The following is a 19,886-nucleotide window of genomic DNA, read 5'->3' on the forward strand; positions in this document are numbered from 1 at the left end:
ATTTCTTGGTTTAGGCCAGAATTGTACAGATTGATCTCTCGAATCAAAAGCACTCCCGTGCAGTGCATTTGTTTAGGGTTTAGATTTATTTCTCATTCACACACCCCAAATTACCAAAACCAGCATAAATAGTTTTCACCCATAAAAATGTGATTTTATTTGAACGTATCTTTTGAAACTACTGACAGATTAATAGTCGAGCAAGTGGATTACATTCCACGGAACATTCAAATTTTTGGAAGAAAATATCAAGTATGCAATAATGGTGTTCAAGTACTTCTAAACCCCAAATAAATACATTGAAATCGAGTTGGTACAACCAATTCAACTAAATAATCGAGTTGGTACAAAAGACATCATTCAACTATAGCCAATATCACGAGAATAAAATAACATTAATGCTGGGTTTGGATGTAGAATTTTAAAGGTGGAATTTATGGGTCCAGGGGATTTGGTAGAATTACGTTTCCCTCTTTACGTTTGGTTGCCCGAATCCTTGGAATCACGTTTCCTACGGGATTCAGTTTTCCAGTAAATCCTTCATATGGAGTCCCACCCCTCCCCCCTAAGATTTGCTGGGAAACTTATCAAGGGATTTATGGACCCACTTTTTTTTAACTTTAATTCCCATATATATGCAATTTTAAGATCTGAGGGTAATGCCAAATGGTACAAAGACTTTAAAACAAGAAAACTCTATAAATCCTAGGAATTTTAATTAAGTTACCAAACGCACAAGGGATTTACATGAATCCTAGAATTTGTAATCCCATGGAATTATAAATTCCTGGAAACGATGAATTCTGCAAACAAACCCTCCATAAGACCAAAATTCTTAATGATCGAGATCAGCAATCATAATTCAAATTGACTGTTTATATAATATACAATATGGACTTATCTTGAGAAAAAGAAAAACAAAACTAAGCATGTTCTAAAAAACAGATAAATAAGCCCAATGAATATTCGGTGTAAAAACACTGTATTAGTTACATACCTCACGTTTTGGTTCCCACTGTATATAGGCAGAACTGGTGCAGCCTTGATCGGGCACGTCCCGGACAGGAGGACAAAACCAGGTTGGAACAGGGTTGGCTGGACCGAGTTGGCCGGACCAAGGTTGGACGGACCGAGTTGGGCGGACCGGGTTGGCCTGACCGTGTTGGGTTGACCGGGTTGGGTTGACCGGACATAAGACTTCTTTCACAGATTACCTTTTTTCTGGAAATCGAAGAGGCGAGATCTCGGAAAGCGAACACCCTTTCTTTCACGAACAGACTTTCCTTCATAGGTTAACGCAAATAGAGACGGATTAGCGTTTGTACAGTACAATATAATTACAATCCGATCAATCATCACAGTAGATTTAATAGCTATGATACAATCCGATCAATCATCATCGTAGATTTAATAGCTATGATGGCAAAAAATACAATACTACACAATTCAATACAATCAACCCATAAAAAAAAACGCGAGAAAATAAACTTAGCCTTATGATGATTGCATAACTGCCTTGATGTAAATCCAAACTCCTTTTTCTTATTTTTTTTCTTTTTGAACAACTTGTGTTTATCATCCATATAGGAATAAAAAATCACCCAATCCAATTTAGCTTTGCGGTATAGCTTCGTGCATGATAACGTGTTGTAGTGAAAACATAGATAAAGTAAAGAGGCAAATAGAGGTTTCTATTGATCAACATCATCGGGTTACATGGAACAATATCCTTTATATACAGGTAGGAAGAGAACCCTAAATACTATATTAGTCTGCACATTCATGGGCTACAAGCCTTACAACAACTATGCGTTTTTGTTTATGAGCGGAGGTAAGTATTTTTTTGGGCCGACTCTCGTGCTCATACCATCCCCTATGCAAAATCGTGCTCATACCATCCCCTATGCAAAAACTAGCTGAAAACAAAGCTAGCTTCTTAAATCACGAGCAAAACCAACCAAAACAACTAAAGCGCCCATTGCCCCATTAAGCAACTTGCGAGAAGCAGCAAGCAACGGGGTCTACCAAATTGAGATGGTTGTTCTATAGAAAGACTGAATATTTCCAAAGTGTTTTTTCGTTTATTTCCAAAGCTATTCAAGGTTAAAATATAGAAAGTGTTGTTCTTCATAATAGCTTGTTAAATTGGATTTTGGGGAAACTTATTACAGCATGTCTCTTGTCAGAATCTCAACTTGGTTTGAAATACTACTCGTCCTTGGAACTTTGTTTTCCTTAATGCTGTAATATTAGCATATACTTCTGATTCTGTCGCTCTGAGTATATAGCCAGGACGATTACGAACTTGCTAGCTCTCTTGAATGTTTTGAATTCTTGTGATTTGTTGGGAACTTTACAGCAGGAGCATAAGAGGGCATACAGACCAATAGTGATCTTCTTCATAAAAAAGGAAGGCATGTTCTCATGTGAAATCCCCTGGTAGAATTATATTGCCGCATGTCCCATTAAATTATAGCTCTATTCTTCTGAAGGTTAAGAGGATATGGAGTTGGACCAAGGTCTTGGAGAAGCTTTTGAGAAATCTGTTTGCTCAGGAGATAAGCCTTCGACCCAATTTGCACCAGAATGTATCTCACTTTTAGCCAAGGGCATCTCTCTTATTCTGTATCGATGGTTAAGACTTCAGGTGTTCGTTGCACACGGAAGAGTGTCGTTCTGCGAGATAGCGGAGTATCTCAGACTTAATTATGGGAAATATAAGCATTCAGGAGTGGAGAAAATAGCTGCGGATATGTTAGATTTCTTCACAGAACAAAAAGGTAGTTTTAGTTTTGCAGTTCATGATATCTTCACTAAACAATTGAATATAGCATTGAATTTTGTTTATTCTGATGTCATTTTTCCATCTTCCTCTTCCGCTTTCTTAGAGCCTCACGATGTCGAGTCTGTGCGTTCTCGGGTGATTAAGCTGGTGCGTGTTCATTTAAGTACGGTGTTGGACTTATGCAAGGCCTTTATGAGGTATGTCATATGTTTTTGGAACACTTGGTTTTATTCATCTCCCCAGTGATTGATTGTATCTTGGTTACACACTTACATGTTAATGTTTCCACAACCAGTCTTATACTTTCTATACGGTAAATTACAATGGGCAAAACTGAAAAAATCATCTCACACTCGAATTACTACTAGCACCATTATTAGCTTGTGCAGCATTACCATCTGCACCCATAGGCACACTTTACTTCTATTAGTATGTTTCAAGGAACCTTCATCTTTTGAGGGAAAGTAAGTTCTTTCGGACTCCTTTTGTCTCGAAAAGGATGGAATACTGAGTTTAGTACTACTCCAGTTCAAATTACTTTTCTAGAGTTTCTTCAGCTCTTTCTCGGATGCTTATACATTCTCTGCGTAATTCCACGCAGGTGGAGGATAAGTTATACAATATGCACCAAGAGTTTTTGCAAGGGAAGTATGATTCAGTGGAAGAACTTAGGAAAACCACATATTGGTTTGGGGAAGAGTATATGGAGAAGTTGAGGAAATCAGAAGAAGAAGAAGAACTGATTAGAGTACGTAAATACAATGCTGAACGAGGGAAGATTGCAAGACGCAAAAGGCTGAAATTCCGAGCTTTCTTTTTGTAAGAAAAATTGGTGAGCTGGTAGCTGTATACCTAGTGCTGAAGTCACATTCCAAGATGCCTTACTTTTTCAAAGCCGAGCTACAATACCAGCCAGCAAGAATTGTGCATCTTAAAAGTATTTTATTACTTTGGCTTCATAATTAGAATGAAGGTTTTGACAAAGTTTGGTGTAATTATTCAAAAACTAAAATCTCCGTTACCAATGGTTTTGATGGCCAGATTTACTTGGGCATACATACATTTACCTTTTGAATATACTGTTTTTCTAGTTCTTGCATTTACCCAGTTGTTTGCTAAATACTAACCCAGTTGTTTGCTAAATACAGTTGATATCTTGGTATTCAAAAATTGAGGGAGAACATTATATACTAGTCAATGGAAAGTCGCCAGATGACAAAAGTTGCAGCCATCAGCTGGCCTTGGTATCCAATTTGCTGCAATGTGGGCTTAGTCCTATCCAGTTATGACCATTACTATTATTACTAAGGCACCAACCTACCAGACACTAGTTTTGTTTTTTCAGCTTGAATAGAGATGGTTCTACAGTCTCTCTCAATCACCCTTCCAAAGTAATCACTAGCAGTTTTCGTTAATAAGTAGCAAACCTCATATAATGTTTTAAGAATTACACCACAGTACCAATAAGGAGTAACTGATCTTGCTAGACATGGGCAACAGTGAAAAATCCATAGCCAGATCTAACTGATCTTGTCAAATGTAATATGATGTTACACAGCTTTGAAAATACAGATGCAAACAGTTAAAACGAGAGGATTTTGCCAAGCCAGTCAGCATCCAGTGGCTATACTTTCTTTTGTTATATCCTCTTAACAGTGTCACCGAGAAGAACGATAAATCCCTCACCCGCAAGAGTTGCTAAAGCATTCCTTAACTGAAAAATCCATAAGAAAACAGTCAGAATTACTGGTTATATCACACAACCAAGACTCACCTGCTTTTAGAGAGACAAAGGGAGGTAGGTAAAACGAACACTATCCACTTACATCATTAAGGTGAATTTCTGCTGAACCTTGCTTCTTCAGCTCCTCCAGCAACTGCACAGTAAATTGTACAATTATGTCCCAGGGTTGTTTTTTTACATAGAGTGATAATAATTCTTGTTCAATAGTAATTAATCAGGAAGTTATTCATACTTTTGCACAGAAAGCAAACTTCAGGCACAGCAAATTAATTTAGGACAGTATCAATGTTGAACTGAAGAAAATAACCTACCTCCATTGAACGAGTTGATGGTCCACCAAGTTGCAATTTTTCCATTATTAGGTTTCGAGTTGCTGACACCAAATTTTCTCTTCTTATCCTTTCACTTGCAGAAACTCCAGTGGTGATCAGATCCATATCAATTGTTCCTATAAACGAAAAATGAGATAACTTCAGACCCATAAGGATACGAAGAGTGTGACTACATACATGTCAAAAGAGCATATTTGGTAGAAATTTACCTGTGGCATGATCAGTGGCTGACTGTTGCATGGCAACTTCAAGGAGCCTGAACGCTTCAATCACATCATGCTTTTCAACCTGCACACAGGGGGCAAGCGACCTCGTTTAAATGTTTCTGGTTGGTAATTTCCAATTGTTTCTTAAAAAAAACTTTAAATAGTTGTTACAAGTGTAAGATTCACTAACCCATTCTGAGAAACGAATACGTGCCAGGGCTTCACTAAGGCGAATCAGACTCTCAATTTGCCTAGGCGTTGCTGTTATCACCTAGGGTTTACATCATACCAAAAAGTTCCATGAATAAAAGTTGGCATCAATTATCCCTCCATGTATATTCATAGTAAGAAGTGGATCGAAGGGTTTAAAGAACATGACAAAAGCTACCTTTTTGCTGCTTCCTGGAAAGTTTCCCCTTCTCCTTAATTCCACATATCCTCGTGTTAACTCGTCTGCAGCTTCATCAGATAACTTTGGGTGGACGTATCTTCTGGCATAGCTAAGGTATGCTGTTAAGGTTGGAAGATCCAACACATCTTGTTGTATACTCTACAAATAGAGGCAAGCAGATTATTCATCCAAATGATACATTCTAAACTTCAACAAGTAAAACAAATATATAAAAAGAGCTATTCATGGACATCGGAGCTTATCAAACCTCAGGATTTTCGAAGTGCAATGCAACAATATGCTTTGCAAGACGCCTATCTGCTTGTTCATCAGCCTTGTCCAGAAGCAAGTATATCAAATCAAACCTGAAAATTCAGATCCAGATACTAGTTGTGTTAGTTCAAGAATTAAAACGGTATCTATCAAACACATTGTCATTTTGTGTTTTGTCACCTTGACAACAAGGTAGGTGGTAGGTGTATATTGTCAATCACAGATAGGCGTGGATTATAACGTGAACCACTTGGATTAGCACAAGCTAACACAGAAGTCCGAGCATTAAGAGAAGCAATGATTCCTGCCTTCGCTATTGAAACAGTTTGTTGCTCCATTACCTGTATGTAGTAACAATGAAGAAGAAAATATACGTTTTAGATATATACAAGGACAGATAATTGAATGAACTTCCAGAAACACTAGACAAAGCAAAGAATTAAAAGTCCTACCTCATGTAACATGCTCCTCGCATTCTCTGACATTTTGTCAAATTCATCAATGCAACAAATACCTCTATCACTCAAGACAAGGGCCCCACTTTCAAGTACCTAAAAAAATTCACAAGGATAAAGGAAATTCATTTCTGAAGTATAAACAGTTGCAAGGACACAATTCTAATCCAGCATTTACAGATCTGTCAGGATATATATCATACCGTTTCACCAGTTTCTGGGTCCTTGGCTACATAGGCAGTCAAACCTACAGCAGAACTACCTCTTCCACTGGTGTAGATACCACGAGGTGCGAGCTTGTGTATGTATTGGAGCAACTGAGATTTACTGGTTCCAGGATCACCAACCATCAGAATATTGATGTCACCACGGAAGCTAGCCCCAGATGGCAGCTTCAAAGCACTTCCACCAAACAGCTACAGTCAACATTAAACACCAACATTAGTTCAGGAAGGTAAAACTACAATTTGATTTCAATGAATCATCAAAGCAAGAATATACAAACAGTATCTATTATCTAACCTGACAAAGAAGGCCTTTCTTAACGTCATCGAGTTCCCATATGTTTGGTGCCAGGGATCTGGTTAACCTCTCATATATATCAGGCAGTTTTGCAAGCTCTTTTAACTGTTCAACCTGAGAATTATACATGAATAAAGATGATTAATAAAAACAGCAATAGTCCAACTGCAACATGTTAGGAATTATCTTTAACTACCTTGTCTTGAAAGTCAGCGGGTACATCTTCGTTCATGTTGTCAGAGGCATTAAGATGTTCTGTTTGATCCTCAGCCTGCATTCTAGATTTATCGGTCTTCTTTATATGAAGACAATCTATGTAAGTCTGCAATGACATGTATAATCGATCAGTTCAGTCCACATCAAGATTAGTGACATTTCGAATCTTAAAGGCTTAAAGTACATACCTTGAACAAAGATTTCACTGATCTTTGTGTTGGCCCAACTCTAACACTCATTGCCCTATATATACCAGTGACCTATTTGGAAATGGTTAAACACAGTATTAGCGAGTAGATGAAACAGACAAAGATGCATAGAAGCACATTCAATTGAGTTGATAAATCGAATATGTTATCTTACCTCAACTCTATCACCTGGCTTTCCAGCATCAACAAGTTTGTCATGCATTAATAAGCTAACTGTGTGAGGAGTACCCCCTTCTGGAATGTCATCTGGTGTCTCTTGCAGTCTCACGATCTGCTTGTCAGCAAACCTGGTAATCATTCATACAGAACCAACTTCATCAATAACAAAGTCTCACAAAATTATTCAACACCAGCATCTCAAATGTTCCAAAAGAACAGCATAAATTGTGGGTATCAATTAAAGCGGCAAAAAGCCATATAATAGCATACCGGCATCGGTTGTGAACCAGAGCCATGGAGTTCAAGGCACGACACTCTTCCTTATTACACCTTGGGGGTTCACTGACTCGGCCTATAAACAAACCATTTATCAACAAACAAGTAAACAACTGGTTCCACAAACACATATCCACTACGTATACAAGTAAATCAAAATGTACAAATATTACCTCGGTCTACTCCCACTGGGTCAGAAAAGTACCCACACACAAGACATTTAAATACAGCTTCCCTTATTTCTGGTATTATTGAGCTACATCGAATAATCATTCCTTTTATCGACACCATCTTCTCAATATCTAATAAAACCCACGAAAGCGTTAATTTGTATACAATCAAACCCAATTTCTAACAACATAACAAAATTAAAAACCCAAAACAGTAAAAAAAAAAAAAAACTAACCAGATGGGTTCAGATTTCTCATAGGTGTTGATGTTCTGAGATTAAAAATCCTTGCTTGAATATGCTTCTCAAACAAATCATTAATCTTGCTAGTCATTTCCATAAGAACAATATCAAAAATAGCTAAAACCTCAAGTGGGTATCTAACCATCTTAGTATACAGATCAGAATCATAATCAAACACATCATGTGCATCAACATCAAGTGTTTCTCCTTCTATCTCAAGAATATGATGAATCGCTCTCATATATTTCCCTTCAGTTTGCAAAGGATTCTCACGAAAATGTCTCAAAAACCTTAGAATCGCAGCATTAACATCATGAACACTTATATTAGTCCCCCAAACATACATAGGGGGAGCAGCTTCTTCCCCTTCACCACCATCTGACGAAGGAATAGCATCATCTGTAGATGTAGGTGTTGCCATCGGCGTTGCTCTAGATCTCCTCCCTCCTCTTCCACTTTGAGTACTTGATGGTGTCGGAGTCGCATCGAATCGAGCTCGTTGAGAAGGTGGTGTTGCAAACAAAGATGCATCTGATGGACTTCTTTCTCTCCTTCTTCTTCTCTGAGCAGCATCACCTGGGGATGAGTTTGTGTTTGCGATTGGACTTGATGATTGATCGATTGGTGAAGACGGACCTCCATTTCGGTGGCTGGGAGAAGAATCGGACGCCATTTTCAGAGAGAGATAGAGAAAGAGAAAAGACTTACAGTTTGTGTGAAACTCGAATGGTACCAATTGGTTTTGGGGTTTTGGGTGGCGGGAAAAACCTAGGTTATTCCCGCCAAAATTAAGTCTTCATGACACGTAAGATTGAGGGTATTTATGTCATTTTGAAATAGTTACCCATATGGTTTCGGGTTTGGGCCTTACCCCGTTTTTCTTACAACTTTCTTCTTCTACTGTGTACTAGAACCAGAGCTAAATAAGCTGCTCTCGCTTCTGGGTAACGATTTGACTAGTTAGATCATAAAGTCAAAGAATCGAAGAAGAAGAAGGAGATGAGGAAACGGGATTTAGCGATTCTTCTACTCTCTGCTTTTGCAATCTTCTTCTCTCTTCAGGTAAAATTAATCAAATTTTATTTATCTCTTATTACCCTAATTCAACGAATTACAAAAACCCTAGTGGTATCAAATTTTCAATAATCTGTGGTGATTGTGTTTGAATTGATTCGTTTTTTAATATTTGGGTCTAGTTTAGTGAGAAAATTTGTAGTTAAGAGAACTGATTTGAAGTGATAACAGTGGTGGAGTTGTTAATTTTTGTGGGTTTTTGAAATGATTTAGCACGAAGGGGATTTTTCGTTCAAGGAAGCATGGTTTCATCTATCTGAGGATTATCCTATAAAGTATGAAGCTCAAAGATTACCTCCTCCAATTGTAGCTGATTTAAATGGTGATGGGAGGAGTGAGGTTTTTGTGGCTACTCATGATGCCAAGATTCAAGTATGTATTTTTGTCAAAGTTTCCAGTTATCGGTTCATTTGGATGTGTGAATTTTAGATAATGTGTAAAATTACGTTCCTGTGTAGTAATTGTGGATATTTTTAGGTGTTGGCCCCGCATATTTGGCGTGTAGATGAAAGATTTGGTGAAGCTCATGTGCTGGCAGAGGTGTCTCTGTTGCCTGACAAGATACGTGTTACGGCTGGGAGACGTGCAGTAGCCATGGCAACAGGTGTTATTGATAGACATTACAGACATGGAGAAGCTCATAAGCAGGTCTTGGTAGTTGTTACTTCAGGTTGGTCAGTGATGTGTTTTGATCATAACCTTAAAAAGCTGTGGGAGGCGAATTTGCAGGTGAGTTTGCAGTGAGATTTTGTCACGTGTTTTACACCCAAAATAGAATGATCTAAATGTTCACCTTCTGCACTGGTGAGTATACGAGGTAACGGGGCATATGTATGACTTATCTATTGCAACTATTGACAGGAGGATTTCCCACATGGGGCTCACCATAGGGAAATATCAATTTCTATCAGCAATTATACGTTGAAACACGGGGATTCGGGTTTGATTATAGTTGGAGGGAGGATGGAAGTTCAACCTCATGTATGTTTCTCAATTCACTTGAACTTTTAAGGTCAATTATCTGTTAACGTAAATGCATTTTTAGTCAATTTTTATTAGGCATATGAGAAACATGACGTCAGTGCAAGTGGCCTTGTGCTACTGCAGTTTCGTGGTCATACAACTGAGGAATTCATTGCACTGGAAAGTTAACGAACCTGTTCTTTTTAACATGTCCTAGATTTACATGGATCCCTTTGAAGAACTCGGTATGCAAGATAAAAATGCCGATCAACATAGAAGAAGTGCTACTGAGAAGGAGGTATTTGTTTTCTGCCTCCATATGAAATTGTGATTTGTCTTCTTCTTGTGTTTGTCTGCATTGGTCTGTATGTTGGTTTATCTGTCCTTGTTTAACCTGATTCCATGGCAGGCTTCTGAAACTTCTGGAACTGTGGACTTACGCCATTTTGCATTTTATGCATTTGCTGGTCGAACTGGTACACTCCGGTGGAGCAGAAAGAATGAGGTATCCTTCATCTTACTCACACTTGCATACTTGTGAATAGTTATCACTGAGATTTCAGAACTAATGGATTCAAATAGCTGATGCATTCACGTACTATTCATTCTTCTGTCTTCAACTAGATGGGTCTTCTTATTTCAAATGTGATGCAGCAATTATCATTCTCTTACCTATCGATTCAAATTTTTGTTGTCTTTATAGAATATCGAATCACATTCTTCAGATGCATCGCAACTGATTCCCCAACATAACTACAAGCTTGATGTTCATTCTCTAAACAGCCGTAAACCTGGTGAGGTATGCTTCTTAGGCTTAAACTTTGCTGATATTTTGAACTGCTAAATAGTTTTTCGAAGGCAGTTTTATGGATGATTTGGTTAACTTCTAAGTTCTACTGTTTTTATTATATAGAAGCATCTGGTGCAACTGTTTGGTTCTTAACTGATGCACAATTCTTTTTTTTTTTGGCCTGAGTAACTAGTCAAACCACCTATTAATGGGTCCAATTTTAAAATATCTGGGACACCTCCATTCCTCTTGTTGTAGCAGACTACCAGTCATTTTCTGTTGATTGAGCTTGCAATGCTGTGGCATCTTGATATCCAAAAGGCCTAGACCACCCAGTTATTAGCTTCATTTCGGGCTACTTATTGTCTGTTTGCGGAATTCGCTTTTTAGAAAATGCTGCTACATCCTAGGGATATTAGATACATCAACTCTATAAGTTAGTGGGCAAGTTATTTGCTATCTGTGAAGTGTTACTGTTTTTTATTGGTTAAACTACTTTTGGATTTGAGACATGAATAGTTTCCTTCTAAGATAGCTAGAGAAAATGCTTTATCTGTATCTTGGTCTAGCTCTTCTTCTATGGAGATTAGAGCACAGCTTTGTGAGGATAGAACTCATGTACTGAACTAAATTTTCTTCAATACATCATTTTTCGTTTAAAAAAAAAATAGTTTCCTTCCAAGATTGTCTTACTCAAAACATGTTAACAGTTTGAATGCAGAGAATTTAGAGAATCAATCCTTGGAGTCATGCCGCATCACTGGGTAAACAAACTACTTTATTTTCTCCTTCTCTATTTTCATGCTAAATATTTTTGAAGCTCGATAGTTAATGCAATGATGCGATTGTTCTAATCAGGATAGAAGGGAGGATACTTCTTTTAAGCTGGCACATTTCAGAAGACACAAAAGGAAAACATTGAAGAAGATGCCTGGCAAAAAGACAAACAACTTTAATCATCAAGAGACTGAGGAACACCATCCTCCAGGGAAGGACCAGACTAACAAAATTCCACGTCTCATCGGGAAGGCTACAAAATACGCTGGTTCAGTGAAAACCAAGCAGGTGGTAATGGAGCTTTTTGGTACATTTTCAACCACATTTTAGTTTTTAGTTTATTTTTCTTGTAATTAATCAACATAAAAATTCCAGCGCCTGCCATATGTTCCTACAATAACCAACTACACCAAGCTCTGGTGGGTTCCTAATGTGATTGTTGCTCATCAAAAAGAAGGTATTGAAGCTCTTCACTTGGCTACTGGACGCACCGTTTGTAAGGTGAGTGGACGTATAAATACTTCTGTTTCTTCTTTGTTTTGTTATGACTATTGGCTACAGTATTGGCACTAAGAAGCTGATAGTTGAAGCTCTCTTTTTAGCACAGAACCACATATCTGTGTTTATTCACTCCACAATTCCGGGAATATAATTGTGTTTCTTTTTATGGTTCTTCTTCCATAATGTTTTTATGTCTGCAATGGTTTTTTTCCTATGACTCCTATCAGCAGTTATACAAGGTGTTTGACATTTATTTTGTCATGTTGATGCTGTCAGTTACATCTTTTAGAAGGCGGCCTCCATGCTGACATCAATGGAGATGGAGTCTTAGATCATGTTCAGGTACTCTCTTACTTCACTGCTGGCTGTTTTGACTGCTTTTATTTAGAAGTATTATCATCAGCTGGTGAATCGTAGCTCATGCCTTTGTTACAAGTATAATGTACTTCAGTCTATGAGCTGGATTCTGTGTTCTCCTGCTCCACCCTCCTACCTACCTTCCCCAATATAAAGAACCATCTAATGCTAAAGATGAACAGCCTTCTGTTGTGGCCAACTTTGAAGAAATTATCTTTTTTTTAATAGGTTGTAGGGGGTAACGGGGCCGAGCAGACTGTGATTAGTGGATCCATGGAGGTGCTAAAACCTTGTTGGGCAGTTGCAACATCTGGTGTACCAGTTAGAGAACAACTCTTCAATGCTTCCATCTGCCATCATTCCCCTTTTAATTTATTTCAACATGGGGAGTTCGCCAGTAGAGCTCCCGATGCAAGCTCACTCGAGGTAGCTACGCCCATTCTCATCCAAACAAATGATGGTCATAAGCATCGGAGAGGAAGCCATGGTGATGTTGTCTTCTTAACAAATCGTGGGGAGGTAAGCCAGTCATCTGTTGCCAATATACTTTTTCTTATCATCTTTTGTCAGCATATTGTTGCGTTGTTGTATTCTCTAGAGGGTTAATGACAAATATCCGTACTTGTTTCTAGGTGACTTCATACTCCCCGAGCTTGCTTGGTCATGATGCTATTTGGCAGTGGCAATTATTGACGGGTGCAACTTGGTCTAATCTTCCATCTCCATCAGGGATGATGGAGGGTGGGTTGGTGGTGCCCACACTGAAGCCAATCTCTTTACGTGTACACGACAAGCAAGACATCATACTTGCAGCAGGGGATCAGGAAGCAGTGGTGATATCTCCTGGAGGAAGCATATTAACTATGTTTGATCTTCCTAGTCCTCCCTCTCATGCCCTGATAAGTGAAGACTTCTCCAATGATGGTCTCACTGATATTATTCTTGTGACGTCTAGTGGTGTATATGGGTTTGTGCAGACGAGGCAGCCGGGTGCCATTTTCTTTAGTACATTAGTAGGTTGCCTAATTATCATAATGGGAGTCTTATTTGTCTCCCAACACCTAAATTCTGTGAAAGGAAAACCTAGAGCATCAGCGGACTACAGTTAAGAATGAAGGATGAGTTGGGTTAATGTTGTCATTGCGGGGAAGAGTGCATGGATAGAGGCTAAATGTTGAGGAGGTTGGGCAACCCAGAAAGCAGCACGAGGTACCTAAATGTTGTACCAAAATGCAGTAGTTCTAGATATTGGTGGCCTACATTGGACTAATAGTACTCAGTAGTTTACAAGTATTAGATGTTTCATTTATCTTCTTTTTCCTTGCCTTATTCCTTTGTTTATTTTCTAGTTCATAGTGCGCAACTATAGCTTTCTGTGTATAACTTATATTCCCACCATTGATGCTTGGAGAATTTGGATTGTATTGGTGGTGGGTTAGGTATTCATAGATTCTCCCGTTATACTGCTCTTCCGAATACTCCTGCCTGTCTTTTTTTCTTTCCAACATGATGCGGGTGAGAAATAAATATAGTTTGTACTGTATAGTTTGATCATCCATTCATTCTCTGAAGCTAAAGAAGTATAAAAGCGATCAAATTTTCAGATGTTTTAAACCAACAAAGAACTAAAAATCAATCTGTCTAGAAGTTGAGGTTGGAGTAAGCACATTCAGGAGGGATCCCTTGAGAGTATCTATTCGTGTCAGTGCAGTAACTGTAGATCATGTAATTTTCCTGCACCCACTTCATTCTCCCTAGACTTGTTGAATCCAACTCTTGCAAAAGCAACGCTCTATTGAAGGAAGAAGTAGACCCTGATGAACTACAGGAAGTAAAACCTGGAGAGTATGAAACACAGGCATTGTTGGCATTGAAATTCTGGTATGAGGCTGTGAAGGGTGCGCTCGACCAGTCCGTCTTTATGAATCCACCTCTTGTTGCCCAGTTTTCAGCGTCCCAGAGACTTGAGTATATCCTCGTGGGTTGATTTTTAGGAAACGGGACACCAATGAATTCTAAGTTCTTAAATTCTCTAATTGGCATTCCATCCACAGAGAAGCTGGTGATCATGAAAACAAACAGTTTATCTCGGAATCGTCATTAGCCAGTCAATTGATAAGGAACAATACATGCGAGGATAATAATGACGCTGCAATTCTTACATGATGCATTGAGGATTCCATAGGATAGAGTAAGTGTGGAAATCGGCTGTAGGGTCGAACCATAGATAGAATTGTTGCTCTCTGTTACCTTTGCCTTGGGTGAAAACATTTGTATGTAGAATGTAAGGATCTCCACTCAAATTCCCCAAGAACTCAAAATCAATTTCATCGTGCATTGGTCTTTGCGACGATAACTGCCGTTCATATCAGAATTCAATTCAAGCACATACCGACAACAATTGAAAAGATATATACTTACATAATAGGCCGTGACCGTGCCAGCTGAATTCCCAGGGACAAGTTTAAGCTGCATATCAATTTTTCCAAAAAGATATTCATTCCTCGACTGAAAACCGGAGCCAGAGGTTTTGTCCAAGGAAAGCGTGAGAAGCTGTCCGTTGTTGAGTATCTTACCCCGACCATCTCCCCAAGTCACCTCGGCATCTTGGTAGAAATTTCCAGCAGCAGAGATTACTGCTACAAGACTAGTAGCTAGTATAGCCACCACTAACAACATCAAGGAAGAAAAACAAACCATGATTTCGTGGAGTTTGGGGAGATATAGATGTTTCTGACTGATAGCTAGAACTGCAGTTTTATAGCAGTATAGTACTATATAAAGATGGAAAACTGGTTTGGGACTAACAGAAATATTGTTGCTTACTCGTAGAGTCTACAGTCTAGTAGAATTAACAACCATTGTTTTTAGGATCTCTTTCCTTAGATCTATGACTGACGGTCCAAATAATGTTCGTTTTCTCGCTGGAGTTCAGAGATTCTAGTATGAGTAGTTTCCCATGAAAATGTGTCTTTAGTTGGGATGTTTACCACTAAATTTCAAAAGTAAACCGAAATTACAATTAAAGAATCAGAAATAAAAAAAAAAGTGAGAGTTACATAAGGAGTGATAAATTGTATGCTAATTTGGTAGTTACTCAAACGCGTTAGAGAATAAGAAGAACCAGGAGAGCTGGAGAAGGTTGTGAAGAAGACCCATTCAACTTTGAACTGGTCCAACGGAAAAGCTGTTTCATTTTGTTTTTCTGTTTGTCCACATTTCGCACAGTTATCAGCCAGCCAGAATGGTTATAAATATGCCACGCCCACGCGGGTGTATGCATCAGTATCGTTTTGTTGTGGAACCACACACCGCTTTTTATTGGACCACTGGTATTTGGCAACCTACAAACAGCGTTATGAACTATAAAAAAGCCATATCAAGTCCTGTGACTGAGAAGATGGAGTGATCATGTTTTGCTTGGTATGTTTCTCTTGTTAAAGCTTGGATTGGTGAACGAGCTTGGCTTTGTATATTTACCAATATGTTGACTAAAAATGACTTTCTCTATTTTCTAGAATCGGTGAAGAAACAGATACAGCTTGCTCACCGGTTATAATATGTAAAGCTTTGCCTAGCTTGGCTTGTTATATTACACTGCTCCACGCCTCCACCAAGTACCTACCTACCTACATTCTGCCGGGACCAAAAAAATTATGGACATAGATTGATTGGCCTTTTGCTTTATAAGAAGCTTATCAGTCTATAATCATGGCTATTAGGGTTTGGGTCCATTTGCATCAGGAGTTCCTGGCTGGTGCCCTTCGGCCTTAACATGGAATATGTACAATCGTTAACATATTACCTTCTCTACATTCTTTAGGTTCATTCTAGGTTTTTCAATTTTGGCCTTGGGAGTTTGAAGCTTAATGGGCGAAGTATCTGCAGCTACGATGGAAATTTTGTTGCTACTATCAAAACGGGAAGATAAGTTTGTTAACGTTGTTTATTGATTGATTTGATTTCCATGAAATGTCAATGTTGGTATTGTCTATTTGTTGTGTATGGACATGTGATTTCTAACTATTGACTTTAGCCTACATAGTAATTTTTCATCTGTCGCTATATTTTTCTTTTATTTTTCGGGATATTACGTTGATTGAATTGAATTCTAAGTTCTAACTAAGTTTAGAAACCTATTACAAAAATAAAAATAAAAATAATGAACAACACTACAATAATTTGGGATTATTTTTTTTTCATATGCATAAACTATAGATGAAACGAAAGTAGTAAAAGTTGAACAATGGTGCTAATTGCTGAAGTTAGAAAACGAAAATGAAAGGCCAACAGTGAAAATAAATTGTGGACTCCTTTAGCATGATCAACTTATTCCTTCAAAATTCAATATGGGATTGAACTAAAATTATCGAATGGTTAATACATACGGGGGTTATTTTGCGTTTCCTCCCCCTGGTTATTTTGCGTTTCCTCCCCCTCCCAAAATTGCTAATTAGCGTTTCTTCCCTAAATAGATTGAAGTTAGTGTTTCTTCCCTTCGTTAGTTTTTCCATCCATTGCTCGGTGTTAAGCATACAACAGAGAGTCTTCCTCAAGACTCTCTGCTCAGTTAGTCAGTCAGTCAGCACTAGTCTATAGGCTAGTTAGTCGTTCCTTTTGTTAGCTATAAACTCGTTCTCAGAGTCAGTAACAATATTTTGTTTTATCAAAAACTCTGTAACCTTATCTCTTTGTATAAATAAGAGTTCAATCTCCACAAGATTTCTGTGGAAGATATTCACCAAAAATAGTGTTCTAAGTTGGTATCAGCTTGTCGATCCAACGCTTCCGCAAAAACAAAAACAAAAACAACAATCAAAAAAAAAAACCCAAAACCCTACAACATCACTAATGTCTTCAACATCTAGCCTTAGACAAATCCATATTCATCACCTGGTAACTCTCAAACACACAGAAACCAATCATCTCCTTTGGAAGACACAGTTCAAACCTATCCTAAAAGGATATGGTCTCACTGGTTTTATTAATGGAACCAAGGTAAAACTTGCTAGAACCCTACCTGATAGTGATGATATCAACCCAGATTTTACAGAACATGAGGCTTGTGATTCACTGTTGGTTGGATGGCTAAACTCCACTCTTACACCTGAAGTGCTAGCTGAAGTTGGTGGACTGGATACGGCAAAGCAAGTTTGGGATAAGCTAGAGAGCTATTTTACACCAAAAACCCTTGCACATCAGGTGAATCTGAAAATGCAACTTCATTCACTACAGAAAGGTAATAAACCTCTTAAACAATTTTTGCAAGAAGCTAAGAGTTTATTTGAGCAGCTTACTGCATCTGGATGCACGGTTTCAGATGATGAGAAGAAACATGCCATTAGTAATGGTCTAAATCAATCTTATGACCCAATTGTAACTTCATTGAGCACTGCTGAAAATCTGACTATAGATAGCTTCTATACTCATTTACTAACCTTTGATATGAGGTTAGAACAACAGTTACAGTCTTTGCAGCAACCTTTGGCTAATGTAGCCGTTGCCAGTAGCAAGCTTGATCAGAGAAGTTTCAACAATCATGGGAATCAATATCCATACAATAATAATCAGAACAACAGGAGGAACAACAACAACAATCCAAGAAACAACAACAATTCTCAGCAGCAACCAAGAGGTAATCAGGGAGATCAAGTCTGTCAAATTTGTAAGAAGAGGAATCACACGGCAAATCGGTGCTGGTTTCGATATGAGAAAAGTAATGACAATCAACGTCATCCTGCAGCTTACATAGCTTTACCAGGTGGACAGAATGATAATGGTTGGGTAACGGACACGGGAGCTACTCATCATCTTACTGCAGATTTGAGGAATCTCACTATTCCTCATGAGTATGATGGTACTGAGCAAGTACACGTTGGTAATGGTAATGCACTCAACATTGCCAATGTTGGTAATGCCTCATTCCTCTATAAGTCAAGATCTTTTGTTTTGAACAACATTTATCATGTTCCACAAATAAAAACAAACTTGCTGTCAGTTACTCAATTCTGCAAGGACAATGATGTATTTTCTGAATTTCACACTTCTTACTTTGTTGTGAAGGACAAGCAAACGGGGGCAACACTGCTGCGAGGGCTGAATAGGAATGGTCTCTACGTATTTTCGGGTATAGACATGCTAGCACCTTCTATAAAGCCGCAAGCTCATGTCTCTTCTACTCTACCACTGTGGCACCAACGTCTGGGTCATCCTATGTTGCGTACGGTCTCCAAAGTTTGTCATCAATATTCCATTCCAGTCTTAAGTAATAGTTTTGATTTATGTAACTCCTGTCATGTTAGTAAAAGCAGGAAACTACCTTTCTCTCTTAGCAAAACTGTTTATGACAAGCCGTTAAGCTTGATAGTCTCTGATATTTGGGTTTCACCCCAGCTGTCTAGACTTGGATTTCGTTATTATATTCTTTTTATGGATGTTTATTCACATTTTACATGGATTTATCCTCTTGTCCAACGTTCTGATGCATTACATACATTCATTCTCTTTCGAAAACAAATTGAAAATCTTACTGAACATAGAATTAAGGTTTTTCAATCTGATAATGCTCTTGAATACAAAAAATTCACTTCTTATCTGAATGAGTCTGGAATCCAAAATAGGTTTTCTTGCCCACATACTTCACCTCAGAATGGACTTGTAGAACGTTGTATACGTCATGTAACTGAGTCTGGTTTGGCTCTATTGTTTCATGCACACATGCCACAGTCCTTTTGGGCTGATGCATTCTCTACAACTTGCTATCTCATTAACAGACTCCCTAAATCCAAATCTGAGAAAACAACTCCTCTTGAACTCCTATTTAATAAGCAACCAGATTACACCTTTCTAAGAGTTTTTGGCTGCTTAGCATGTCCCTGCCTTCGCCAATACAATAAACATAAACTAGAGCCACGTTCTCTTCCATGTGTTTTTATAGGCTATAGCAGTGCTCACAAAGGTTACATGTGTCTGCATCGTGATACAAATAGAATCTATATTAGTCGTCATGTTCGTTTTGAAGAGAGATCATTCCCTTTCATCCCTATTCCACAGCAGCTGCCGTCGTCTTGTTCAGGTATAAAACCCTCTTGTACTAGTGTCCTGTTTTCTCATCCTTTTAGAAAACCAAGTCTCTCAGCAGCTCAAGAAACTGGTACTCTGCAGTCACCTGTTCACAGTGCTTCACCTACTCAATCAGGACCAGCGTTGTCATCTGAAACTGCATCACCAACTGCTCAAGGTTCTCCGGTGTCTACAACGCAGATTATGGACACACTCGGTGTTTCTCAGGCAGACTCGGGCAGATCTTTAGACTTAAATCAGCAGATACAGCACAATGTTCAGCAGGAAGTTGAACATCCCATGCAGCAAGTTGCAGTCACTCATCCCATGGATACAAGGGCTAAGGAAGGTATCTCAAAGCCCATTCAAAAATTGTGCTTGA

At 38.4% G+C, this 19,886-nt stretch overlaps 3 protein-coding genes across 3 annotated transcripts; 1 reads left to right on the forward strand and 2 right to left on the reverse strand.

Moving 5' to 3' along the window:
* Window positions 1-4,190: 4,190 nt before the first annotated feature.
* Window positions 4,191-8,705, reverse strand: LOC113289226 (DNA replication licensing factor MCM4-like). The gene is made up of 17 exons (XM_026538429.1): window positions 7,975-8,705; window positions 7,742-7,870; window positions 7,563-7,644; window positions 7,288-7,420; window positions 7,113-7,184; window positions 6,905-7,030; window positions 6,709-6,822; window positions 6,390-6,602; window positions 6,184-6,282; window positions 5,912-6,072; window positions 5,727-5,823; window positions 5,456-5,617; window positions 5,258-5,338; window positions 5,071-5,149; window positions 4,841-4,977; window positions 4,612-4,662; window positions 4,191-4,499 (listed from the first exon to the last, which is right to left on the reverse strand). Exons 1-17 carry the CDS (start codon window positions 8,651-8,653, stop codon window positions 4,425-4,427), a joined length of 2,490 nt encoding a protein of 829 aa, XP_026394214.1. The 5' UTR covers window positions 8,654-8,705; the 3' UTR covers window positions 4,191-4,424.
* Window positions 8,706-8,890: 185 nt separating this feature from the next.
* LOC113289233 lies at window positions 8,891-13,909 on the forward strand. Its single transcript, XM_026538436.1, has 13 exons — window positions 8,891-9,042; window positions 9,268-9,426; window positions 9,532-9,783; window positions 9,916-10,035; window positions 10,235-10,315; window positions 10,427-10,522; window positions 10,721-10,816; window positions 11,518-11,571; window positions 11,666-11,872; window positions 11,960-12,085; window positions 12,362-12,427; window positions 12,671-12,961; window positions 13,075-13,909. The coding sequence occupies exons 1-13, from the start codon at window positions 8,980-8,982 to the stop codon at window positions 13,549-13,551; spliced, it is 2,088 nt and encodes a 695-aa protein (XP_026394221.1). The 5' UTR covers window positions 8,891-8,979; the 3' UTR covers window positions 13,552-13,909.
* A 95-nt stretch (window positions 13,910-14,004) lies between these two features.
* On the reverse strand, window positions 14,005-15,529 carry LOC113289241 (probable xyloglucan endotransglucosylase/hydrolase protein 23). The gene is made up of 3 exons (XM_026538448.1): window positions 14,864-15,529; window positions 14,605-14,798; window positions 14,005-14,501 (listed from the first exon to the last, which is right to left on the reverse strand). Exons 1-3 carry the CDS (start codon window positions 15,140-15,142, stop codon window positions 14,084-14,086), a joined length of 891 nt encoding a protein of 296 aa, XP_026394233.1. The 5' UTR covers window positions 15,143-15,529; the 3' UTR covers window positions 14,005-14,083.
* Window positions 15,530-19,886: the final 4,357 nt, after the last annotated feature.

The sequence above is a fragment of the Papaver somniferum genome, chromosome 1, assembly GCF_003573695.1.
Source record: "Papaver somniferum cultivar HN1 chromosome 1, ASM357369v1, whole genome shotgun sequence".
NCBI lineage: Eukaryota > Viridiplantae > Streptophyta > Magnoliopsida > Ranunculales > Papaveraceae > Papaver > Papaver somniferum.

Bases quoted from the DNA above. Each gene is read 5' to 3' on its own strand.
- LOC113289226 (XM_026538429.1), bottom strand. From the start codon at position 8,653: ATGGCGTCCGATTCTTCTCCCAGCCACCGAAATGGAGGTCCGTCTTCA. The intron at 5,618-5,726 runs GTTTGATAAGCT...CTCTATTTGTAG, and splicing joins TGCACTTCGAAAATCCTGAG to AGTATACAACAAGATGTGTT. The intron at 4,978-5,070 runs GTAAATTTCTAC...TTTCGTTTATAG, and splicing joins AGCCACTGATCATGCCACAG to GAACAATTGATATGGATCTG.
- LOC113289233 (XM_026538436.1), top strand. From the start codon at position 8,980: ATGAGGAAACGGGATTTAGCGATTCTTCTACTCTCTGCTTTTGCAATC. The intron at 10,036-10,234 runs GTATGTTTCTCA...AACATGTCCTAG, and splicing joins GGATGGAAGTTCAACCTCAT to ATTTACATGGATCCCTTTGA. The intron at 11,572-11,665 runs GTAAACAAACTA...TGTTCTAATCAG, and splicing joins GAGTCATGCCGCATCACTGG to GATAGAAGGGAGGATACTTC.
- LOC113289241 (XM_026538448.1), bottom strand. From the start codon at position 15,142: ATGGTTTGTTTTTCTTCCTTGATGTTGTTAGTGGTGGCTATACTAGCT. The intron at 14,799-14,863 runs GTAAGTATATAT...TATGAACGGCAG, and splicing joins GCACGGTCACGGCCTATTAT to TTATCGTCGCAAAGACCAAT. The intron at 14,502-14,604 runs GTAAGAATTGCA...CATGATCACCAG, and splicing joins TGGAATCCTCAATGCATCAT to CTTCTCTGTGGATGGAATGC.